At 37.5% G+C, this 22,918-nt stretch overlaps 1 protein-coding gene across 6 annotated transcripts in view; it reads left to right on the top strand.

The window, feature by feature from the left end:
• UBR5 (ubiquitin protein ligase E3 component n-recognin 5) overlaps window positions 1-22,918 on the top strand; it is a 152,172-nt gene that overhangs the window by 74,157 nt on the left and 55,097 nt on the right. For all 6 annotated transcript variants that reach the window (XM_008001259.3, XM_008001258.3, XM_008001260.3 and 3 more), the window contains exons 10-20: window positions 9,247-9,363; window positions 9,446-9,556; window positions 10,698-10,852; window positions 11,942-12,059; window positions 15,219-15,403; window positions 17,702-17,811; window positions 18,625-18,737; window positions 20,064-20,207; window positions 20,304-20,415; window positions 20,660-20,814; window positions 21,060-21,257. In XM_008001259.3, the coding sequence (XP_007999450.1) occupies window positions 9,247-9,363; window positions 9,446-9,556; window positions 10,698-10,852; window positions 11,942-12,059; window positions 15,219-15,403; window positions 17,702-17,811; window positions 18,625-18,737; window positions 20,064-20,207; window positions 20,304-20,415; window positions 20,660-20,814; window positions 21,060-21,257 (1,518 nt within the window). The remainder of the gene's footprint in view (window positions 1-9,246; window positions 9,364-9,445; window positions 9,557-10,697; window positions 10,853-11,941; window positions 12,060-15,218; window positions 15,404-17,701; window positions 17,812-18,624; window positions 18,738-20,063; window positions 20,208-20,303; window positions 20,416-20,659; window positions 20,815-21,059; window positions 21,258-22,918) is intronic.

Below are 22,918 nucleotides of genomic sequence, written 5' to 3'. Positions count from 1 at the left end.
AAAGTTGAGCATTCTTTTTTTTTCTTCTTTTTTTTTTTTTTTAGACGGAGTCTCGCTCTGTTGCCCAGGCTGGAGTGCAGTGGCGTGATCTCGGCTCACTGCAAGCTCTGCCTCCTGGGTTCACGCCATTCTCCTGCCTCAGCCTCCTGAGTAGCCGGGACTACAGGCGCCCGCCACCACGCCCAGCAGATTTTTTGTATTTTTAGTAGAGACAGGGTTTCACTGTGTTAGCCAGGATGGTCTCGATCTCCTGACCTCGTGATCTGCCCACCTCGGCCTCCCAAAGTGCTGGGATTACAGGCGTGAGCCACCATGCCCGGTCGAGCATTGTTTCTTGATAAAAACTCTTTAACAGTTTAGGTGTGAAAGGAAAGCTCCTCCATATAATAGAAACCATATATGAAAAAACCCATAGCTAACAATCAACAGGGAACAACTCAGAGGTTTTCCAGTAATATTTAATGCAAGGCAGGGATGCCTGCTCTTGCCAGTTCCATTCATCATAGTACTAGAAGCACTAATGAACATCAAACAAGAAAAAGAAATAAAAGACAACCAGATTGGAAAGGAAGAAGTACAATTATCTCTATTTGCAGATGGCATGATCTTATATGTAGAAACCCCTCCAAAATTTCACAAAAAAACCTGTTAGAATTAATAAATTCATTAAAGTTGCAGGCTACAAGGTCAGCATACAAAAATCAGCAGTATTCCTATACACAAATAACAGCCTAGCTAGAAAAGAAATTAAGAAAATAATCTTGGCTAGGTGCTGTGGCTCGTGCTTATAATCTCAGCACTTTGGGAGGCTGAGGTGAGAGGATCTCTTGAGTCTAGAGAGCTTCATGGATGGGAAGAATTACTATTGTTATACTGCTCAAAATAACGTACAGATTCATACGTAATCTCTATCAGAATTCCAGTGGCATTCTTCACAGAAATAGAAAAGCAATCCTAAAATTTGTAAAGAACTATAAAATACCCCAAATAGTGAAGGCAATAATGGGAAAATTGTAGGCACCATACTTCTTGGTTTAAAATAAACAAAGCTATAAGCAATCAAAACCATATGGTACTGGCATAAAAACAGAAACATAGACCAATGGGACAGAATAGAGAGCCCAGAAATAAATTCAAACATACATTATTAACTAATTTTTGAGAAGGGCACCAGTGGGGAAAAGATAGTATAAGTGGTACTGGGAAAACTGGATTTTCACATGTAAAATTGGATTCGTATCTTAGACAATACATAAAAATCGACTCAATAGACAAAAGACCTAAATGTGAAGTATGAAACCTTAAGACTGTAAGAAAGTTTAAGGAAAGCTCCTTGACATTGCTCATGGCAGTGATTTTTGGATTTCACACCAAAAACTCAAACTTCAAAAGCAAGAATAAGTAAATGGAACTACATGAAACAAAAAGTCTTTGTGTACAGTAAAGAAAACAATCAACAAAATAAAAAGGCACCCTAGACACTGTGAAAAACTATTTGCAAACCATGCATCTCATACGGAGTTAATATTCAAAATTTATAAAGAACACTTGAAGTCAGTAGCAGAAAAATAACCTGATTAAAAAGCGGGTAAGGACCTTGTAAGACATTTCTTCAAAGAAGACATAAAAATGGCTAACAGATATTTGAAAAGGTGCTTAATAAGTCAGTAATTGTCAGGGAAATGCAAAAGTGGTTTTACACTGTGACACACCATCTCACACCCATTAGGATAGTTGTTATGGAAAAGACGAGATAGCACATGTTGACAGTGATACAGAGAAAAGAGAACCCTCATATGCTATTGGGAACGTAGATTGGTACGGCTATTTTGGAAAGCAGTATGAAAGTTCCTAAAGAAGTTAGAAATAGAGCCACCGTAGGACCCAGCAATCCCTATTATGTACGTATGCAGTGGAGAGGAAATCATGCATATCTGCACTTGGTGGCCCACGTGTGTAATCCCAGCACTTTGGGAGGCCGAGCTGGGTGGATCACCTGAGGTCAGGAGTTCGAGACCAACCTGGCCAATGTGGTGAAACCCGGTCTCTACTAAAAATACAAAGAATTAGCCGGGCGTGGTGGCATGTGCCTGTAATCCCAGCATCTCGGGAGGCTGAGGCAGGAGAGCCGTGTGAACCTGGGAGGCGGAGGTTGCAGTGAGCTGAGATTGCGCCATTTCATTCCACCTTGGGCAGCAAGAGCGAAACTCTCTCCCAAAACAACAACAAAAAAAAAGTATCTGCACTCTCATATTCATTGTAGTATTATTTGTAATAGGTAATATATGGAAAAAACTTAAGTGTCCTTCATGGACAAATGGATAAAGAAAACACACAGACACAACAGAAAAAAAGGAAAAATATTCAGCTTAATAAAGATCCATTTGCCACAACATGGATAGACCTAGAGGACATTATGCTAAGTGAAATAAGCAAGACACAGGGAAAAAACATACTGCATGATCTCACTTATATGTGAAGTCTTTTTTTTTTAAAGGTCAAATATACAGAAGTAGAGAATAAAGCAGTGGTTACCATGGGCTGACAAGGAGTGTGGAGGTGTGAGGGAAGGAAAATGGGGTTAAAGGATCCACAGCAGACATGTAGGATGCAAATCTAGAGCTGTAATGTATGTCATGAGGATTACAGTTAATAAAATGGTATCATATTGTGGATTTTTGTTGAGTAGATTTTAGCTGCTCTTGTCACAAAATAGTAACTGTGAGATGATAGATATGTTGATCTATTATAGTAACAATGTAAATATCTACATGTATCCTATAACATGTTGTAAACTTCAAATATATACAATAAAATTTATTTATGTGTTTATTTAGTTAGTTTTTTGAGATAAAAGTCTTGCTCTGTCACCCAGGCTGTAGTGCAGTGGTATGATCTTGGCTCACTGCAACCACCGCCTCCCGAGTTCAAGTGATTCTTGTGCCTCAGCCTCCCCAGTAGCTGGGATTACAGGCATGTGCCACCATGCCCAGCTAGGTTTTGTATTTTTAGTAGAGACAGGGTTTTGCCGTATTGGCCGGGGTGGTCTCGAACTCCTGGCCTCCCTCAAGTGATCTGCCTGCCTTGGCCTCCCAAAGTGCTAGAATTAAAGGCGTGAGCCTCCACGCCTGACCAAAATTTATTTTAATAGAATCTAAAGGGACTTAAAAGGGGAACATGAAGCCACAGTAGTAGCAAAGACTGTTAAAAGTCAAACACAAAGAGCTAAGTAATAAAAGTTGATGGGAGTGGAGGGAGAAAAATTACAGAGAAATCTATGCTAGGTAAACTTGCTGAAGCTGAACATAAAAACTTTGCTTTGTGCTCTGCAACAAAACTGTTTCAATTTGAGGGGTGCATACATTCTGTATTTTCACTAAGCTCTCAGAAGGTGCTCGATGAGACTTATGTGATGAAGATGCAAAAGTGATTCAGCAACTCAGAACTGTTCCCCCCCGCCGAGGTGGAGTCTCCCTCTGTCGCCCAGGCTGGAGTGCAGTGGCGCGATCTCGGCTCACTGCAAGCTCTGCCTCCCAGGTTCACGCCATTCTCCTGCCTCAGCCTCCCGAGTGGCTGGGACTGCAGGTGCCCACCACCACACCCAGCTAATTCTTTTGTATTTTTTAGTAGAGACGGGGTTTCACCATATTAGCCAGGATGGTCTCGATCTCCTGACCTCGTGATCCACCCACCTCGGCCTCCCAAAGTGCTGGGATTACAGGCATGAGCCACTGCACCCAACTCAGTCCTGTTAATTAACATTAACTGGCAGGGCTGGTGGCTCAGGTCTGTAATCCCACCACTTTGGGAGGCCAAGGCAAATCACTTGAGATGAGGTGTTCGAGACCAGGCTGGCCAACATGCTGAAACCTTGTCTCTACTAAAAATACAAAAATTAGCCAGGCATGGTAGCGTGCATCTGTAGTCCCAGCTACTTGGGAGGCTGAGGTGGGAGAATCGCTGGAACCCAGGAGGTGGAGGTTGCAGTGAGCCAAGATCATGCCACTGCACTCCAGCCTGGGTGACAGAGCGAGGTTCTGTTCCCCCGCTAAAAAAAAATTAATATTCCTTACTGTCTGGGTCTATTTTTATCTAGTCTAGAGGAAACAATAAGTAGATTTATTCCCTTTATATTGTAGAGTTGTATGTTACTCTGTTTCTCTGAATGGTGTTGAGAGGAAATGGACCATTTCATTTGACCCCTTGTTTAAGCTCTTTGGAGCAATCTCCCTGTTGGAACCAGCTGATCAGACTTGCTGGTTATACTGCTTCACCTTCATTGTGCTTCCCACACTGAGGAGAATGAAGGCAGAGGGTTCTAAAAGTGGAAGTTGGCTGGGGAACATCTTTGATTTGTTTTTATTGACATCTGGAAACTTCCAGGATTAACTAGATGTGTCACAAATATAATTTAATATGAAGTAAGAACAAAATGAAAAATCATAAAAAGGAAAAGCTCGGCATAAAAAGCATATGAAAAAGTGGATAGGCAGAGAGAAATGAAGTGTGAATGGACACAGTTGGCCAAATTGCAGTGTATCCTGTAGCTGCCATCCATTCCAATCATGACATGCAGTACATTGTATTTAGTGACAGGAGTTGGAGCTGCTACCTAATGATAAAACCAGTGTTTGCTCATAGTAGAAAATATGTGAAAACCAAGTTTTGTGGGGCAAAATTTAGGAATAGAGAGGCTAACTTTTTCACAATATAAATTAGTAAACATAGGTGTGGCCAGTTAATAGAGTTGGTGTTGCTGGGCCAAGTGTTTTTTAAAGCTTTGGCCACTATTTCATGTCTCATATTTTTAATAGTTTTCCTTCCCGCTTTGAGGAAAGATTTCTAGTTAAATTTACGATCCATTTATGTTGGACAGTTGCAGATTTACTGATTCAACTTCTTTTTGTTGAAAAATAGAGCTACAAACTACTGCTCTTTAAGGAAACATGATAGCCACTTTCTCTAGTTGGATTGAGCAGATGTCAGCTTGCTCAGAAGCAGCAATTCATATTTAATAAAAACATTATTTTCTATGACTTACAAAATGAGTGAGCTAAAATACTGTCCTTGTGTATGTATTTGATTATTTTGTATTTCTCTACATATAATAATTTTCTTTAATACGGATAAATCTGAAGCAGGCAAGACATAGTAGGTGATTTTTTTGTCCTCTTCCTGTGGGTTCATAGTTGTGCTATTCATCTTCATTTGTCCATAGTGGATTTTCAGGGCCTGTAGGGGTTTAATTGGCTCATCCAGGCCTTATCACCCTGGGGGACATTGCCCTATTTCTGAAAGATAAAGGCAAGGCAGTTCCAAGAGGGCCTCATGCACCATGCACCAGGCTCTTGCCACTGGGATGGTTTGTTCAGGATTGTACTGCTCTCGTAAGGCATTTTTACCCAAAGAAGCTGGAGTTAAGATTCATTTGCTCATTCAACAATTGGTCAATGTGTTCCTGCTTTGTGTCATATACCAAGCTGGCATATGGTAATGTAGTTGTGAGTATGATATTGGCCTTTCCACAAGGAATTCAGTGGGGAACACAAACATTAAATAGAATGTAATGTGATCACAGTGTGGTCAACTCTAGACTGAAAGTATGAATAAAGTGCCATAGGGGTTCAGAATGGGAAATGGCCCATACCGCCTGAGAGATCTGGCAAAGGCGTCGCAGAGGAGATGACATTTAAGCAGCATTTTTAAGGTGAGGTGGGCATTGACCAAGACACAAAGGTATTTCAAACATATTAGGCATGGGCGCAGAGTCACGAAAGGTCATGATGTGTTTGAGGAACAATGAAAAATTCAGAATTGCTGCTTTGTGGTGGGGAGTAGGAGAAGAGGTGGGATGACTAGGCAGTTTGCCAAGCAAGGAGTTAGGATATTGTTTTGCAGCAATTTAGACGTCAATAGAGTCCTTAGAGAAGTGACTTGATGTGATTGGTGGGGTTTTGTTTTGTTGTATTTGATTAGTTTTAAGGAGGCGAACATTACTGGCATGATGGGAGAAAGAAACAGGAAAAATCGAAAGTCAGTATGAGAATGCTATAGTTGTTCAAGGAAATTGTGAGGATCTCAGCCAAAGCAGGGATATGGGGACAGAGAAAGAGAAGAATCGGGCCGGGCACGGTGTCTCACGCCTGTAATCCCAATACTTCGGGAGGCTGAGGCGGGTGGATCACGAGGTCAGGAGATCGAGACCATCCTGGCTAACACGGTGAAACCCCATCTCTACTGAAAATATAAAAAATTAGCCGGGCGTGGTGGCGGGCGCCTGTAGTCCCAGCTACTTGGGAGGCTGAGGCAGGAGAATGGCGGGAACCCGGGAGGCGGAGCTTGCAGTGAGCCGAGATTGAGCCACTGCACTCCAGCCTGGGCGACGGAGCAAGACTCTGTCTCAAAAAAAAAAAAAAAAAAAAAAAGGAATCTGAGAGCATCGTAGACATGGGAACCTGGGAGCACCTCTCATCTCTTTCTTTTCTCTCATCAGTCAATTTGATTGTCATGTCTCCCATTACCAGGTGGGTGGTGATGTCATTCATAGAGATAGGGACTACAGGGAAGGCACAGCTTTGCAGGAGATGGCAGATTCATTTTAGAGATGTCATTGTGCTGTTTAAGACAGCTGTAGGTAAGTCTGGAGATACGAGATTTACGCATTTAAAAGCATGATGCTCTAGTGGATGCAGTCACTGAGGCTGAAGGTGAAGCACAATTTGAATACAGGGACAAAGACAGAATCAGTGGCAGGGAGTGCATGGTAGTACCAGGGAGATGGAGGGAAGACCAAGCATAGTAGTGCATGGTAGTAGTGCCAGGGAGATGGAGGGTAGATGGAAGACCAGTAGAGAATGGTGACCTGTGAAGTAAGGAGAGAAGGATGGGTTCCATAACAGATAATGAACTGAGGCAAATCATTTGAAGAGTTTAAAGAGAAGATGGATTGATGAAATACATTGGGCATTGATTTGGCAGTTGGAAAAAATGTTGTAGCCATCACTGAAAACTGGTAAGGTGAAACATGCCCAGGCAGTAATTCACTTTACCATGTTAGACTGAAGGAGAGATTTAGATTTGTTTGGATGGTTGTTGGGAGATATGAGAAGGAGTTGCATACAATGCGTCTGTGGGTTATCTTTAAATAGGGGAGGAAAATCCTTCTTTCTCTGAGATGGGGAGAAGGGAGGAGGTGAGAATGGTGCTTTCATTAAGCAAATCTAGAGCTAGGAATATTGAGGAAGCCTGTGCCTGAGAGCTATCATTTTCTGGTTGAGTCAGAGATGAAGTCAGGGGAGGAGATTAGTCATAGTCGAATTTGATTGAGTGCTCTTTGCACTGGGCTCTGTGCTGTGTACTTTATCCAGCTGACCCTTGAACTATGAAGGGGTTAGAAGCACCCACTCCTCATGCAGTTGAAAATCCACGTAACTTTTAACTCCCCCAAAACTTATTATTGCCTCCTGTTGACTGGGAGCCTTAGCAACAACATAAAGTTGATTAACACATATTTTGTATGTTATATGTAGTATATACTGTATTTATATAATAAAGTAAGTTAGAGAAGAAAATGTTATTAAGAAAATCCTAAGGAAAAGAGCATATATTTAGTATTCATTAAGTGGAAGTGGATTACCGTTAAGGTCTTTATTCTCATTATCTTCACGTTGAATAGGCTGAGGAGGGGAAGGAAGAGTTAGAAGAGAAGTTGTTTTTGCTGTCTCAAGGATGGCAGAGGCTGAAGAGAACTATAAGCAGACCCTAACAGTTCAAACCCATATTGTTCAAGGGTCAACTATATATGTTACTCCATTTGGTTTTTACCCTGTAGTCCCCTCTCCCTTGCCATGATTTGCATTACCTTAATACCCATTTTAGAAATGAAGAAATGGTTTCAGAGAAATTGTATGGTTTACTTGAAGTCACATACTTAATAAGTGTTGGATCTAGGTTTGGGACTCACTTAGTCTGATTCTATTATAGTTAATTCTTAACCGTAGGATTGAGAAGAGAATATGAAGTAGAAAGGTAAAATTTGATGCAGCTTCTATGAGAAAGTCAGTAATGGTTTGTAGATATCCATGCTAAAGGTAAGGGAAGAATTGCTAACTTGGAGAATTCCAAATTTGGTCTCTTTTACATCCCCCAATAAAAGTGACTTGAAAATAGGGTTGACTGGTACAGGTAAAATAGAAGATTAAAATTAGTATTATTTCTGTGTAACAGTCAGGCATAACCTGTTGTTATTGTGTTATATTAATAAATCTTGTAAACTTTACAAGTTTTAGCTGAGCACTATAACGTTACCATCTGATCAAATAAAATTAAATTTTGGCAGAAAACCAGAAAGACACCGTTTGTTTATCATACCCTGGGGTCAGAATCCCAAAGAAAGTGGAGAAGTACCGTGTATAGACCAATAGCATTTTTGCAACCTAAAATCTGTTATTGGCAAATTTTGCTGTGAGATTTATAGGAAGCTTTGTGGCTCTGATCATTGGTTTTATGTTAAAGAAAATTATTATTTATTTACATTTACTAGCCAAGCTTTTTATAATTTAATTGCATTTCAACTTACTGCATGTATGTTAACATAAAAGTGAACAAATTATTACCTTAAATATAGGCATTTGTTTCCATAGCTTGAAAGAGCTTACAGGGAAAGAATCTTTTGATTTGACATCGTTCTTCTCTGCTTCAGCTCCTTATTCTGTTTTTCTTTTTTTCCCTTCACTCATTCAGCACATTGATTGAGCACCTACTTGTACACTTAAGTTCTTAAGTTACAGTGGTGAATAAGACAAAGCTTATACTTGAGTGAGATAGTGTATAAACAGATGTGTCAAGTTGTGAAGTGCTGTGGATTAAAAAGAAAGCAGTATAAGGAACTGAATGTGAGAGTGGTGGTTCTGTACATAGCGTCATCAGAGACAGTCTCTTGAGGGAATGTCACCTGGGAAAGAGTAACAAGACAGAGGGAACAGCAAGGACAGTGGTCCGAGGGTAGGGTCATAGTAGACATGGTCCAAGAATAGGAAGAAGGCCAGTGTGAATGGAGGTGAGTTAATGGAGGGAGCTAGGGCCACCTTAATTGGATACCTTGTAGGCTGTGCTAAAGACTTGATATAGTTGTGGTTTATGTGTTTTCATAATTAATCTAGATTTGATGAAGTGATTAAAGTGACAGTGTTCAAATCAGTAGATTTGGCAATTTTTATATTTATAGTATAATATTTTACTTTATAGGATGGAACAAAATTCATCTGTATTGGGGCTCTATATTCTGAACTTTTGGCTGTCAGCAGTAAAGGAGAACTTTATCAGTGGAAATGGAGTGAATCTGAGCCTTACAGAAATGCCCAGGTATTTTATTTTATGAAATCTTGTATTGAATAGCTCTACATATCAGCATATAAAATAGTAATTTTTTTTTATGCTTTCAAAGAATCCTTCATTACATCATCCACGAGCAACATTTTTGGGGTTAACCAATGAAAAGATAGTCCTCCTGTCTGCAAATAGCATAAGAGCAACTGTAGCTACAGAAAATAACAAGGTATGAAACACTTTGCATTGATAAACATTTCATGCTTTAATTATTGTTTTCTTTTTTTCTTTTTTTGCTCCTTTTCCATCTTTTCATTTTTGATCTTTCTATGTTAACATAAATACAAAGTGTCTCAAGCCTTAGTAATCTAATGTATATTTTTGTTGGCTAGTTTATACTGTAACTTTAAAAATAGAAATGCTAAGGTGGGTAGATCATGAGGTCAGGCGTTCAAGGCCAGTCTGGCCAACATAGTGAAACCCCATCTGTACTAAAAATATAAAAAATTAACTGGATGTGGTGGCGGGTGCCTGTAATCCCAGCTCCTCAGGAGGCTGAGGCAGGAGAATTGCTTGAACCTGGGAGGTGGAGGTTGCAGTGAGCTGAGATCATACCACTGCACTCCAGCCCAGGCGACAGTGCAAGACTCCGTCTCACATTAAAAAAAAAAAAGCTTTCTGGTTTAAGAAAAGGCAAAAATATTCAAGAAAATTGCTAAGAAAAGATGTTGAGAAGCTAGGAAATGCCAAATGAGAAAGTATGGATATTATGCCTCAAATTATCGGTTTGGCTTTAAAGTCACTGAATTGTTTTGTTTTGTTTTTGTTTTTTTGAGTTGGGGTCTTGCTTTGTTGTCCAGGCTGCAGTGCAATGGTCGTAGCTCACTGCAGCCTTGAACTCAAGCCTTCCGAGTAGCTAATACTGTAGGCCCACACCACTGTGCCCTACTGATTTTTAAAACTTTTTTGTAGAGGCAGAGTCTCACTGTGTTGCTCAGGCTAGTCTCAGACTCCTGGCCCCAAGTGATCCTCCCTCGTTGGCCTCCCAAAGTGCTGGGATTACAGGCATGACACCTGGCCTAAAGTCACTAAATTCTTTTAAAAATTGGTAGAGCAGATGTTTACTTCTGACCTTAAAGATGGCCTTAGACATTCATTTCAATAACTGCTATTTTGATTTGTGTGAAGAAGGTATTTTAGTTTCTAGTCTTACTAAGTACCTCTCTGAATTACTTATTTTTATAGCATATAACTCAAAACATTTTAGAACTCCAGTCTTTAAAGTATATATGCCTTGCCCTAGTTTTTACCACAATCCTTTTGAAAAGATGGCTTGATTTTTTTTAAAGTTCTAATATTTTGTTCTTTAGGTTGCTACATGGGTGGATGAAACTTTAAGTTCTGTGGCTTCTAAATTAGAGCACACTGCTCAGACTTACTCTGAACTTCAAGGAGAGCGGATAGTTTCTTTACATTGCTGTGCCCTTTACACCTGCGCTCAGCTGGAGAACAATTTATATTGGTGGTGAGTCTATAGGGAGGAGGAATTTATCAGCGAATGCTTGTATATGTATAGAGAGATGCTTTGAGTAGTGGAATACCAACATGAGAAGGTCAATTAAAAGATAATGCCTTATGGCAGGGAAATTTCACTTTGGAACAAAGTAACATTTTAAAAAACTGTAACAGTTACATTTATAAAAGTAGTACATACTTAGTGAATATAATTAATAAGTTTTATAAAATATAAAGTAGAAACATAAATCGTTTAGAATCCTACCACCAGAGATAACTACAATTAACATTTGGGGGTATTTTAAATCTTTTTTTCGTCTACATAAGTGTGTACTTTGCTTTTACATAATTGAAAGTATAGGTTATAGAATTTTTTTTTTTTAATTTCATTGTATGAATATTCTCTACCTTATTTAATTATAGCATTACTGTTAGAAGGTGACCTCACATTTTTTCTGTGTTGTATTTTAAGGAGTTAACAGCAAATTTGCATTTTGGAAACAATATGCAGGGGAGTTTCCTAATGAAGTATAATTATTTGGAAGAAAATGTATCAATTAGGGCCAGGTACAGTGGCTTACATGTGTAATCCCAGCACTTTGGGAGGCCAAGGCCAGAGGATCGCTTGAGCCTGGGAGTTCGAGACCAGCCTGGGCAATACCGTGAGACCTAGTCTCTACAAAAAATACAAAAAGTAACTGGGTGTGGTGGTGGGTGCCTGTAGTCTCAGCTATTTGGGAGGCTGAGGCAGGAGGATCTCTTGAGCCCAGGAGGTAGAGAGTACAGTGAGCTGAGATCAGCCACCTGCACTCTAGCCTGGGCAGCAGAGCAAGGCCCTGTCTCAAAAAAAAAAAAAAAAAAGGAAATCAATTGATGAATTTCCCATAAAATTTAATTATAAAGGTTTAATAAAGTAGATTCAGTTATTAATCTTACGCACAAATTAGAATTAAGATGAAATTGTACATGTTAATAGTTTTCTGAGGCGAAATTACTGGAGAAATGCCAGAAATGCTTAACTGATAACATGTGTAATTTCATATTTATTTAGTGGGCTGTTTTACTGCTTATTTGACCAATTTGTGTTTTTTGTTTTCAGGGGTGTAGTTCCTTTTAGTCAAAGGAAGAAAATGTTAGAGAAAGCTAGAGCGAAAAATAAAAAGCCTAAATCCAGTGCTGGTATTTCTTCAATGCCGAATATCACTGTTGGTACCCAGGTAAGTGATGAATTAAGCCTGTCTTCCTGTCTTAAGGGACCTCATTTCTCTTCAGAATCACTTTCTTCCCTTGTAAGCAATTTTACAGGTAAGCATCATTTGAAGAATCAGTTTCCAGTAACATGTATGTGTCACATCATTCTTCCTTCATTTAGTAGAGTAATACTGTATAGATTTTGGTCCAGTATCAGTAGGTTTCCCTATGGGGCAAGGTTCCCTGGTTTTAAGAATCACTTGCTACTTTTAAAATGCAGAATCTGGAACCTCTTACCTGAAATGTTTAAGTTTGTTTGGTGTTAGGGCCAGGCATCATTGTGTTTAACAAACATCCCGGGTGATTCTTACGACTAAACAGTTTGAAAGATTCTGCTCTATGGGGATGTTGTCCCCGGGTGATTCTTACGACTAAACAGTTTGAAAGATTCTGCTCTATGGGGATGTTGTCAGCATGAGGCAGGGGGCTTTGTCAAATCCCCATTTCTACCACTTTCTGGTTTTTGACCCTGAATGAGATGGTTTTAGGCTTCTACAGGTACTATTTTCTGGAAGCTGATATTCTTAATATCTCAGTGGTTCTCTTAAGTGTGGTCCAGAGACTCCTGCCTTCTCCTCAACCCTTTCAGAGTCTGAAAATTTCCTTCCTTTTTCTATTACATATTTGTGTTAGGCTGAATTAGCTTCCTATTAGCTATTAGCTAATAGGTTCCTATTAGTTTCCGATTAGCTGAATTAGCTTTGTCAGAAGAAGGTATCACCAGATTGAATGCAGAAGCAGACATGAGAATACAGCTGTCTGACATTAAGAGATTTGCTAAAATATAAACAGTGTTACTTGTCTCGCTGCTGTTTTTTTGCAAATCTATTTTCCATAAAAATTGTTTATATGAATGTGGGATTTTATTACTGTAAAATATTTAAAATTTTCTCAATTTCAATTACTAATATGTTTGATTTACTCAGTTTTAATTTACTGATTATTAAAACTAGATACGACCCATATAAACATAAGGTTTTTGGGATATGCAGTAATACTTAACAGTGAAAAAAGGTCTTGAGATCAAATGAGTCTGAGAATGTCTAATTTATTACATTCTGGTTGAGGTTTATCTTCTGGGTAAAACTTAATGCTTATATTCATTACAGCAAATGCTGTTATGAATGTTTAAAAACGTAATCCTTAAAACTTAAGACAAAATGGTGGTTTTTAATTATAGAATGTGTTAATTTCTTCATCTAGCACTTTCAATGCAGGGTTTTTTTTCTCATTACAAAGGTAGTAAAATGTACCTAATTCTCTTTCTTCATGACACCTTTCTTCTTGGTCTTACTTATGGTTTTCTTCTGCCTATTGGTCTTCTAACCAGAAAATTTTCAGCGATTACCCACTATTTTGAACATTATTGATTGGCCTTCATTATTTATATTAGTTTCTTTGGACAGGGTATACTCTCTCTTTTTCCCCCTGCTCCTACCCCCTCTCTTTGCCCCTCTTTTCCTCCTTTGTAGGATCCCCCCTTTGCCTATTTAATTTAAATACTGATTTCAGATGTCCTGGACATTCTTTAATTGCACTCATGTACTAGCAGAATGTCGCAGCAGCTGCCATATCAGCAGGTAGGATGGCATTACTGTAGGCAGGGAGAGCAGAAAAAATACTTTAAAGATGCACTGGAGAAAAGCTATCAATAAAAAAGCTTGACACTAAATTGCTGAAAGATAACATATTAAAATACCTTGGTATAGAACCAAAGTTGTATTTTAAACCTGTAGAATACTGGAGGCTGAGGGCAGTTGCAGCTGCAGAACAAGGAAAATATTCATGTCTTAACATCAAAAATAACTGTTGGTCACTTAGAGTGTTCAGCAGCATCTGTATTTATAGGTCATCTTAAGAACTATTCATTTTATGCCACGGAGTTAGAGTTAATAATATGCAACTATTCTTTGGTGTACCTCTAAGCCAGTGTTTCCAGTTTCTGCACTTTTCAAATGTACCACCATCATCTTCTGTTTGTTTCATTTAATTATAAGCCACAAAAAATCATGATCTTCGTATATACCTCTGGTCATTTATCACATAGTAAGATTGGGATATTGGAGAAATCAAAAGATATCTCCAGAAAAAATGTTCCTATCTAAGATGGAGATATTGTTGGTGTGTTTAACAGTGCTGTCTTGAAGGCCATTGGTTTTCAGAGTATGACCTGAGGTTAGTCCCTGACAGTGAGAGTTTTTTTTTTTTCCTCTGTAGGTTATTTACTCCTGAACTCAGTTAAACTTCTGACACTAATGTCTACATATTCTTTTTTAATTTAAAAGAAAAATTATTCATGGAACCTTCTGGCTAGCAAGAAACAATAGTCTTCTGGAAGAAAGACACATCTATAGAGATGAAGTTATAGAGCCTATCATGAATTAAGGGAAAAAGTTATTTCAAATTGTAGGAAACAGACAAGTGTAATTGTTTTATTCACATTTTACTTTTTAAGTGATAATGCCTTTTAGTTTCTTCTCTGCTGTTTCTGCTCTGTTTGTTTGTAGCAGAATGGTTGGGATATCTGCTGCATGAAAATTTAAAGTTAATGCAAAATTTTTAGCAAAATTGTTGAAATTATTCCTGTTCCTTAATATCAGAAACAAATTTTCTTTTCTTTTTCTTCTTGTTCTTTTTTTTTTTTCCTGAGATGGAGTCTCATTCTGTCGCCCAGGCTGGAGTGCAGTGGCGTGATCTGGGCTCACTGCAACCTCCGCCTCCCGGGTTTAAGCAGTTCTCTGCCTCAGCCTCCCAAGTAGCTGGAATTACAGGCACATGCCACCACGCCCAGCTAATTTTTGTATTTTTAATAGAGATGGGGTTTCACCATCTTGGCCAGGCTGGTCTTGAACTCCTGACCTCATGATCCACCTGCCTCGGCCTCCCAAAGTGGTGGAATTACAGGCGTGAGCCACCACCACTCCCGGCCTAGAAACAAATTTTCTTAATGAAGACCTTTAAGGTGATGCTTTTTCAGCCTTATTGATTGGGTAAGATTATATTGGGAAACTAGGAAGCCCAGTACTTTTATGTATTATATTTCATCCATTTGAAATAAATATTTTATATGTATATATATATTTAAAGTTATGTCATCTTGATGATGGTTTTCTTTTGTTTGCTAGGTATGCTTGAGAAATAACCCTCTTTATCATGCTGGAGCAGTTGCATTTTCAATTAGTGCTGGGATTCCTAAAGTTGGTGTCTTAATGGAGTCAGTTTGGAATATGAATGACAGCTGTAGATTTCAACTTCGATCTCCTGAAAGCTTGAAAAACATGGAAAAAGCTAGCAAAACTACTGAAGCTAAGTAAGTACTATACCTTAACTAATCGTGCTTTTACACCAGTTCCTTGTTTGCTCTGCATATGAATGGGAATAATCCAGGAAGACTTAGAGGTATATAGTGAAGTTGTAAACTCCTAACATGATAGGGTCTTGTTAAGGTTCCCAGGAAATTCGAAAGGAATTACTAAATTTTACTGTTTGTAACTTGGCTAATATTTGTGTATTAAAACAGTTGATTTTAATATCCAGATGACATTGTAGCATTCTTTTGATGCCCTTGTTTTGTTATTAGAGATATCCTTTGCAGGTGTTTTGTGGCAGTAATAATATGTTTAAGCCTTACTATTAAGCCGACATTCTCCTCTCTCCTTGTGCAATCATCTTAATTTCTACCTAACTTCCTGCCCTACATCTTGATTATTGAAAGGGTTTTTTACAGGTTAATGTACTCAAGAGGGAAATATCTGTAAAGAATTTGTAAACGTTTTTTGGGTTGAAGGGATTTGTGAATAGAAACACCACTGAATTTTGTATAGCCCCACATTTCTGGGGCTGGCTTATTGTTTGGAGAGTGGTACAGAGATCTTAACACCTGTGCTTTTAGAAACATCTACTCATCTTTAAAAATAATCGTTTGTACTGTAATTTGGTTGTTTGGTATGTGAACTTTAAAACTTCAGTAAAATTGTTAAATAACATTTTTTCTTAATCTTATAAAATATAGGTGACCAGTACAGTTATGTGGGAGAGTAGTGATAATCACGTTCTAGAAATAACATTTAAAACATCAGTGTATTTTCTTTTTTTCTAAATGTATTCAGTCATTGAAAAATGATAGGGATTTTACTGTACCTACAGCTTTTTAAGGTTCCAGACTTTTTTAGTTTACTTTCCATTTATACTCAGATGTTATGATTATAAATTTACTGACTTTACTGCTGTCATTCCTCTCAGTGTCAAAAGTGCAAACTTAAATGTAGAAACAGTGATTACTATTAAGTTAAATGTAATTTTTAACAAACCAAAGCTATTGCACTTTATACCTAATTAAGGTTTTGCTTTTAGTTTTAGGGTTCTTTCTCTGTCTTGGTTTTTAAAAAAAGATTTGTAGACTTTTCTTCTAATTACGTTGAATTTTGTACTAAAAATAAAAGGAACAAAACATTTTCATTGTCTTATGAACTTTGTAAAGAACATTTGAAATAATTTTGATGTGTACAAATATAAACAAGATTAGAATAGAACATGCTATTTAAAGCCTGTAATTTATGAAGTTTTTCAAGATCTTCCTTTAAGTCAGCCATTTCAAATATTAGCAAAAGAACTAAGTGAAATTAAATGTTAAGAACATAGTCTTTTTCATGTCAGTAGTACCCTTGTTTGCCAGTCATTGAAATGCATTCACTTTAAAGGTATGCTAGTGATTAGTCAGTATTGGCTTCTCCCCACCATCGCAGCATTTGTGGAGCAGCCAGGAGTATTCACTGTGTGCTTATCCAGATCACTCTTGTTAAGATCCCAGTGAAAATAATACCGGCTTTCTTTTGGATTGTTTCTAAACTCAGGTGAAATTTCTGATGAGAGTAATAGGAGACAAGAGGGTTAAGATGATGGTCCAGATTATAATAGGTATATAAATAACAAATTTGTGAGTAATCAGTGGCTTTTCTGATTAAAAACTGATTTCTACCCTTTAATGAATAAAAATATTTATGTTTGTACCATCTGTAGAATGCCGTTTAGTTGCTTTAGTTATTTTCTTAAACAGAGTATTAAATAACTCAAAGAAGGCTAGTTTTTTAATCCTGTCACCAGATCATTTAAGAATAAATTTTTATAAACCGTTGTGACTAGAGTTTCTTCTTTGAACTCTTAAGAAATTAATGGTCTAATGGGCTTTTTACTTACTTGCCTTTACCATTTTTTTTTTTTTTTCGGTTAAATTGCCATATCCAAATCTTAGTGTTGCAGGGTGAAACTTACGTGCTCAGGAGGCTTTGATAAAGCTGTGTTGATAAATTAAGGGTAAATTTTGTTGTTATTTTTAGGTAAAGCTTATCTGAATCATTGTCTCAAGTTGTTGGTAGCTTTTATATTTTTCCTTCCCATATTAAACCAGTATTTGAAAGTATGCATTGTGTACCTTTTATTCTTGAGTCTTAAAAATATACAATAAAAAATTAGTATAAATACACAATTTAATAAAAATATTTTTAATATTCATTCTCTTATAAGAAAATACTTGTGGTGTCTTTAAAAAATACTAGTTTCCATTATTTCATTTATCTAATTATAAGGAAAATCTTATTTCTTATATCAGGCCTGAAAGTAAGCAGGAGCCAGTGAAAACAGAAATGGGTCCTCCACCATCTCCAGCATCCACCTGTAGTGATGCGTCCTCAATTGCCAGCAGTGCATCAATGCCATATAGTAAGTTTTATTTGTTGTACACGTTGGTCAAAATTGGTCTCATGCAGACAGCTGTGTTTAGTTTGTTTCTGATTTAAGGCAACTCATATCATTTTTTACATCTTTTTATATAATTTGTATCTCTATTACTTTGATTTTTTTTTTTTGCATAACTTTCTTTGAATAGAAAGATGGTATTTACAGTGTTGACTATTTCTGTTGTTTTTCCGAATTAGAGTTTTAAAAAGATATGTGAAATTCATTATAGTAATAGAAGGAAATAATTGCCACTAGCTACTCACTTTTGTTGAGACTCTTTATTATTGTAAATTGGTTATGTTTTGGTCACAACTTTTGCTCAAAATTTGTAGAATTTATAAACTTACTACCACACCATGGATAGAATTTTTTCAAAAGTTCCTTAAAATAAATTTTATGATGTAATTGCTTTGCAATTTAGGAAATTAAAAGTTAGACTTTAGTAGTTATGTGATAATTTTCTTAAAACTATCTGGCAGATCTTCCTTTTTAAACTTTGGTTAGATAACCCTAATTTTGGGAGTACAAAATACATTTTATCCTATTTCTTTGCACTTGTTTATACTAGTGTTAATACAGTTAAACATTAATGGTTATTGTTGTTCTTCACTGTGAATTTATTTGAAGTACAGATTGATTAGAAAACTCCAATTCATAAAGCAGTAGCTTAGGAAATTTTTGAGAACCTTCACTTAGTATCCCTTTAAAGATAGTCTTTCTTATAAATTTAGATGAAATCTATAAAGTCTCTTTTACATTTTCTTTTTGGTACTTACCATTTTGTTGTTGTCTAAGAACGACGACGGTCAACCCCTGCACCAAAAGAAGAAGAAAAGGTGAATGAAGAGCAGTGGTCTCTTCGGGAAGTGGTTTTTGTGGAAGATGTCAAGAATGTTCCTGTTGGCAAGGTTTGTTCAAAATATCTAAGAATTAATTACTAACAGAACTATAATGATCTTGGTTATCCAGGGATTTGTGGTTCATATTTGAGTCCCTTCTTCAGGGCTGTTTTATTGATTAGCTTCAGTGGTATCTTTAGTTGCACCCTGCATCTGATGCAGATCTATCTTCTCAGTCCCTGACAGACAAAGAGATTTTGCCTCTCCTTGAGCATTTGTGATGATATGTTGCTTTTTTAAAAAACCTATTATTTGGGAATAATTTTAGATTTGTAGAAAAGTTGCACAGAGATACATTACTTTTTGGTACAGCCCATTCTTTGGATCTGTTAGACAGTTCTAATTGAGATCATCTTCCATGACATTTAAAGTTCTTACATAGTACTGAAAAATCTTATTACAAGTCACCTTCCACTTTTTCTCTTCACCCTGAAGAAAGTTTTGCCTTCTAAGAAATCATCAGTTTGAATGCCATTAATTTCACTCTTCTACTGATACATATTTAAAATGCACTTGCAGTTGTAGAATGTCTGTAAAGTAAAGGTTTTCATGATTACTCAGTAGTTTCTGAAATGTGATAGTCTTTCATTTATACTTAAAGGAAAGAGCAGATATACCAGGTTCTGCAGCTTACAAAGGTCTTTCTCATATACTATTTCCTTTGATTCTCAAAATAGACCTGTAGTTTATGGGTGGGTGTTTTCTTCTAAGAATAAGATACTGGCTTAAAATAAAAAGCATCAAGTAGCAGAAGTGGGACCCAAATTTGTCCTGGTTTCAAGTTCTGTGCTTGTCTTTCTGTGTGTTGCTGACCCTATCCCTGTGTTGACCGTATTGTAGCCACTAGCTGTATATGTGGCTGTTTCAATTTGTTAAAATCAAATAACTTAAAAAAGTCAGCACCTTAGTCACATTAGCTTCATTTCAAGGGCTCAGTAGCCACTTATGGCTAATGGCTGACACATTGGACACTGCCTGTGTAGAATGTTGCCATTTTCAAGAAAGTTCTGTCAGACAGAAAGCTGCTTTAATGTAATTAAGAGGGGAGATGGGAGGATCCCATGGGCTATATACTTCAGTTTTTCAGTTGATTGCTGAAAACATTCGCAGACTGTAATCAGTGGCTGCGTGGGTCAGTTTTCTCTAGCAAATGAGCCTTGAATATAGATGTCAATAGCAAAACTTTGGTGAGTCTGTCTAGGTTAATTTTATAACTTGGTGATCATTGAAGAAACATACAAAGAATTGGATTCCTTTAACGTTAAATTAGTTCAGTGAATAGAATTTGTATGTTGATTTTATTTTAATGTTCATTGAATTTGCCTATACTTCCAGGTGCTAAAAGTGGATGGTGCCTATGTTGCTGTAAAATTTCCGGGAACTTCCAGTAATACAAACTGTCAGAGCAGTTCTGGTCCAGATGCTGACCCTTCTTCTCTTCTGCAGGATTGTAGGTTACTTAGAATTGATGAATTGCAGGTAAGTGTAAAGAAGTCATTCAGCAAGTGAATATTGGAACTGACTCCTTGAGTTTATTATGGAGTTTGAAAGCAAACTTCCTTTTGTGTGATGCAGGTTGTCAAAACTGGTGGAACACCGAAGGTTCCTGACTGTTTCCAAAGGACTCCTAAAAAGCTTTGTATACCTGAAAAAACAGAAATATTAGCAGTGAATGTAGATTCCAAAGGTAAATTTTGTAACTTTTCAGCTGGCATATTCTATATTCCATTAATACTTGTTCAGGAAATGGGAATATGATAAAATAATTCAGGGCACTGGCATTTTTTTGTTCCCTGTCTGTAACATTATGGAATGGCATGTATCTGTTTGAATTGACTTACAAGTGTGGCCAGAGAGGTTAAAATATTGTAGATGTTATATTAGAGATAAGATGTATAACAATTTTTCTTCTCATTTATGTGCTTCTGAAGGTGTTCATGCTGTTCTGAAGACTGGAAATTGGGTACGATACTGTATCTTTGATCTTGCTACAGGAAAAGCAGAACAGGAAAATAATTTTCCCACAAGCAGCATTGCTTTCCTTGGTCAGAATGAGAGGAATGTAGCCATTTTCACTGCTGGACAGGTAGAGGCTCATTTTTGCTTTTTAAAAGTGATAGGACAACAACGGCATTTTTCTGAAGTTAGGGGGTCTGGCTCTGGTTAGCTTGTTAATAAATGATTCAAAAATTTAGAATATTTAACACATTTGAATACTAGGTTTGTTATTGTTATTACTAAAATCTAATTTGAAAACAAATATGCCTTTTGTAAAAATCAGATACATCTTTTGATTAGGAGTCAAACTTAACCGTTTTCCCATTATTATAGGAATCTCCCATTATTCTTCGAGATGGAAATGGTACTATCTATCCAATGGCCAAAGATTGCATGGGAGGAATAAGGGATCCCGATTGGCTGGATCTTCCACCTATTAGTAGTCTTGGAATGGGTGTGCATTCTTTAATAAATCTTCCTGCCAATTCAACAATCAAAAAGAAAGCTGCTATTATCATCATGGCTGTAGAGGTAATTTGAGTTTTGAAACTACTGGGCATTTTTATTCAGAAAACACCACTAAATAGTCTTGAATAGATCTTGCAGCAATCTTAAATAGATCATTCATTGCCCCTTTCTTCCCTGAAAGATCTAATAGTCTATTAAGACAACATAGACAAGTACATCAGTGATTATATGTAATTTAAGTGTTTGAGCAAGGTGTACACAATGTTGTAGGAGCACAAAGGGGAGAGATATAAATCATACTGTGACTGTACCAAAGACTTCCTTTAAGAAACGATACCTGGACAGATCGGATAGGCGTCCCCTAGACACAGGGATGGAGTTGGGAGGTATTATCCCAGGCACCAAGAGCAACCTTTGTGAATCTTAATTGGGAGAAAGTACTTTTTTTTTATATGACCAGAATTCTGGTAGGGATCCTATGGGTCAGTGAGTAGCAACTGAAAAGGCTGGAGAGAGGCACTAGGGTGTGTGTGTGTGCTCACCTAACGTTACCTAAACTTTAGCCTGAAAGTGAGGAGGAGGAGGAGGATTATAAGCCATTGAATGATATGCTTTTGATTTTTTAAAAAAGATTAGCAGTGGCTGGTGGGTGTTTAGAGAGCAGTTGATAGAGATCAGGAGTTTAGAGATCAGATAAAAAGATTAATGTAGGCTGTGCGTGGTGGCTCACGCATGTAATCCCAGTACTTTGGGAGGCAGATGCGGGCAGATCATTTGAGGTCAGGAGTTTGAAGCCAGCCCGGCCAACATGGTGAAACCCCGTCTCTACTGAAAATACAAAAATTAGCTGGGCATGATGGCGCACGCCTGTAATCCCAGCTACTCAGGAGGCTGAGGCACAAGAATCACTTGAACCCTGGAGGCGGAGGTTGCAGTGAGCCAAGATCGCACCACTGCACTCCAACCTGGGTAACAGAGCATGACTACATCTCAAAACAAAACAAAACAAAAAAAAAGAAACACTAAAAAAAGAAAAAAAAAGTTAAGGCAATAATCCAGGTTAGAAACAAAGTAAATGTCAACTTTTGGAAACGAGGAAGGAGGGGATGAATTTAAGAGATCTTAAGGAACTAGAACCTACAAAGCTTGGTAACTGGATTTTAGCTGTAAATGGAAGAATTAATAAAGCTTCTGATTTGGACATGTTTGATGGTAGGGAGGAAATATAACGGGGGGAACAAATGGGATAAGGGAAAAGGATGAATGTAGTTTTAAACATGTTGTCATTGAGTATTTGTTAGATGTGGAGACAGTGCATTAGAAGCTATCGGAGCAATTTCAGCCGAGTGACCTGGTATCACTGAACATCTTAAAAGGATCACTTATGACGTGCTGAGAGTACTAGGGTGAATGTGAGTAAGTAGGAGTGCCAGTTAGGAGGGATATGATAATAATCCAGGTGGGAGATGATAGTGACTTAGCCCAGGGGATGGAGTTATGAGTGAAATGTGACTAGATTCTAAATACATAGTCTTGTGTTGCTTAATGACAGGGATACGTTCTGAGAAACACATTGTTAGGTGATTTCATTGTTGTACCAACATCATATAGTGCACTTACATGAACCTAGATGGTATAGCCTATTGCTCCTAGGGTACAAACCTATATAGTGTATTTCTACACTGGATACTGTAGGCATTTGTAACACAGTGATAAGTATTTGT

Source organism: Chlorocebus sabaeus, chromosome 8, assembly GCF_047675955.1.
Source record: "Chlorocebus sabaeus isolate Y175 chromosome 8, mChlSab1.0.hap1, whole genome shotgun sequence".
NCBI lineage: Eukaryota > Metazoa > Chordata > Mammalia > Primates > Cercopithecidae > Chlorocebus > Chlorocebus sabaeus.
This window is presented reverse-complemented; position numbering and strand designations above follow the sequence as displayed.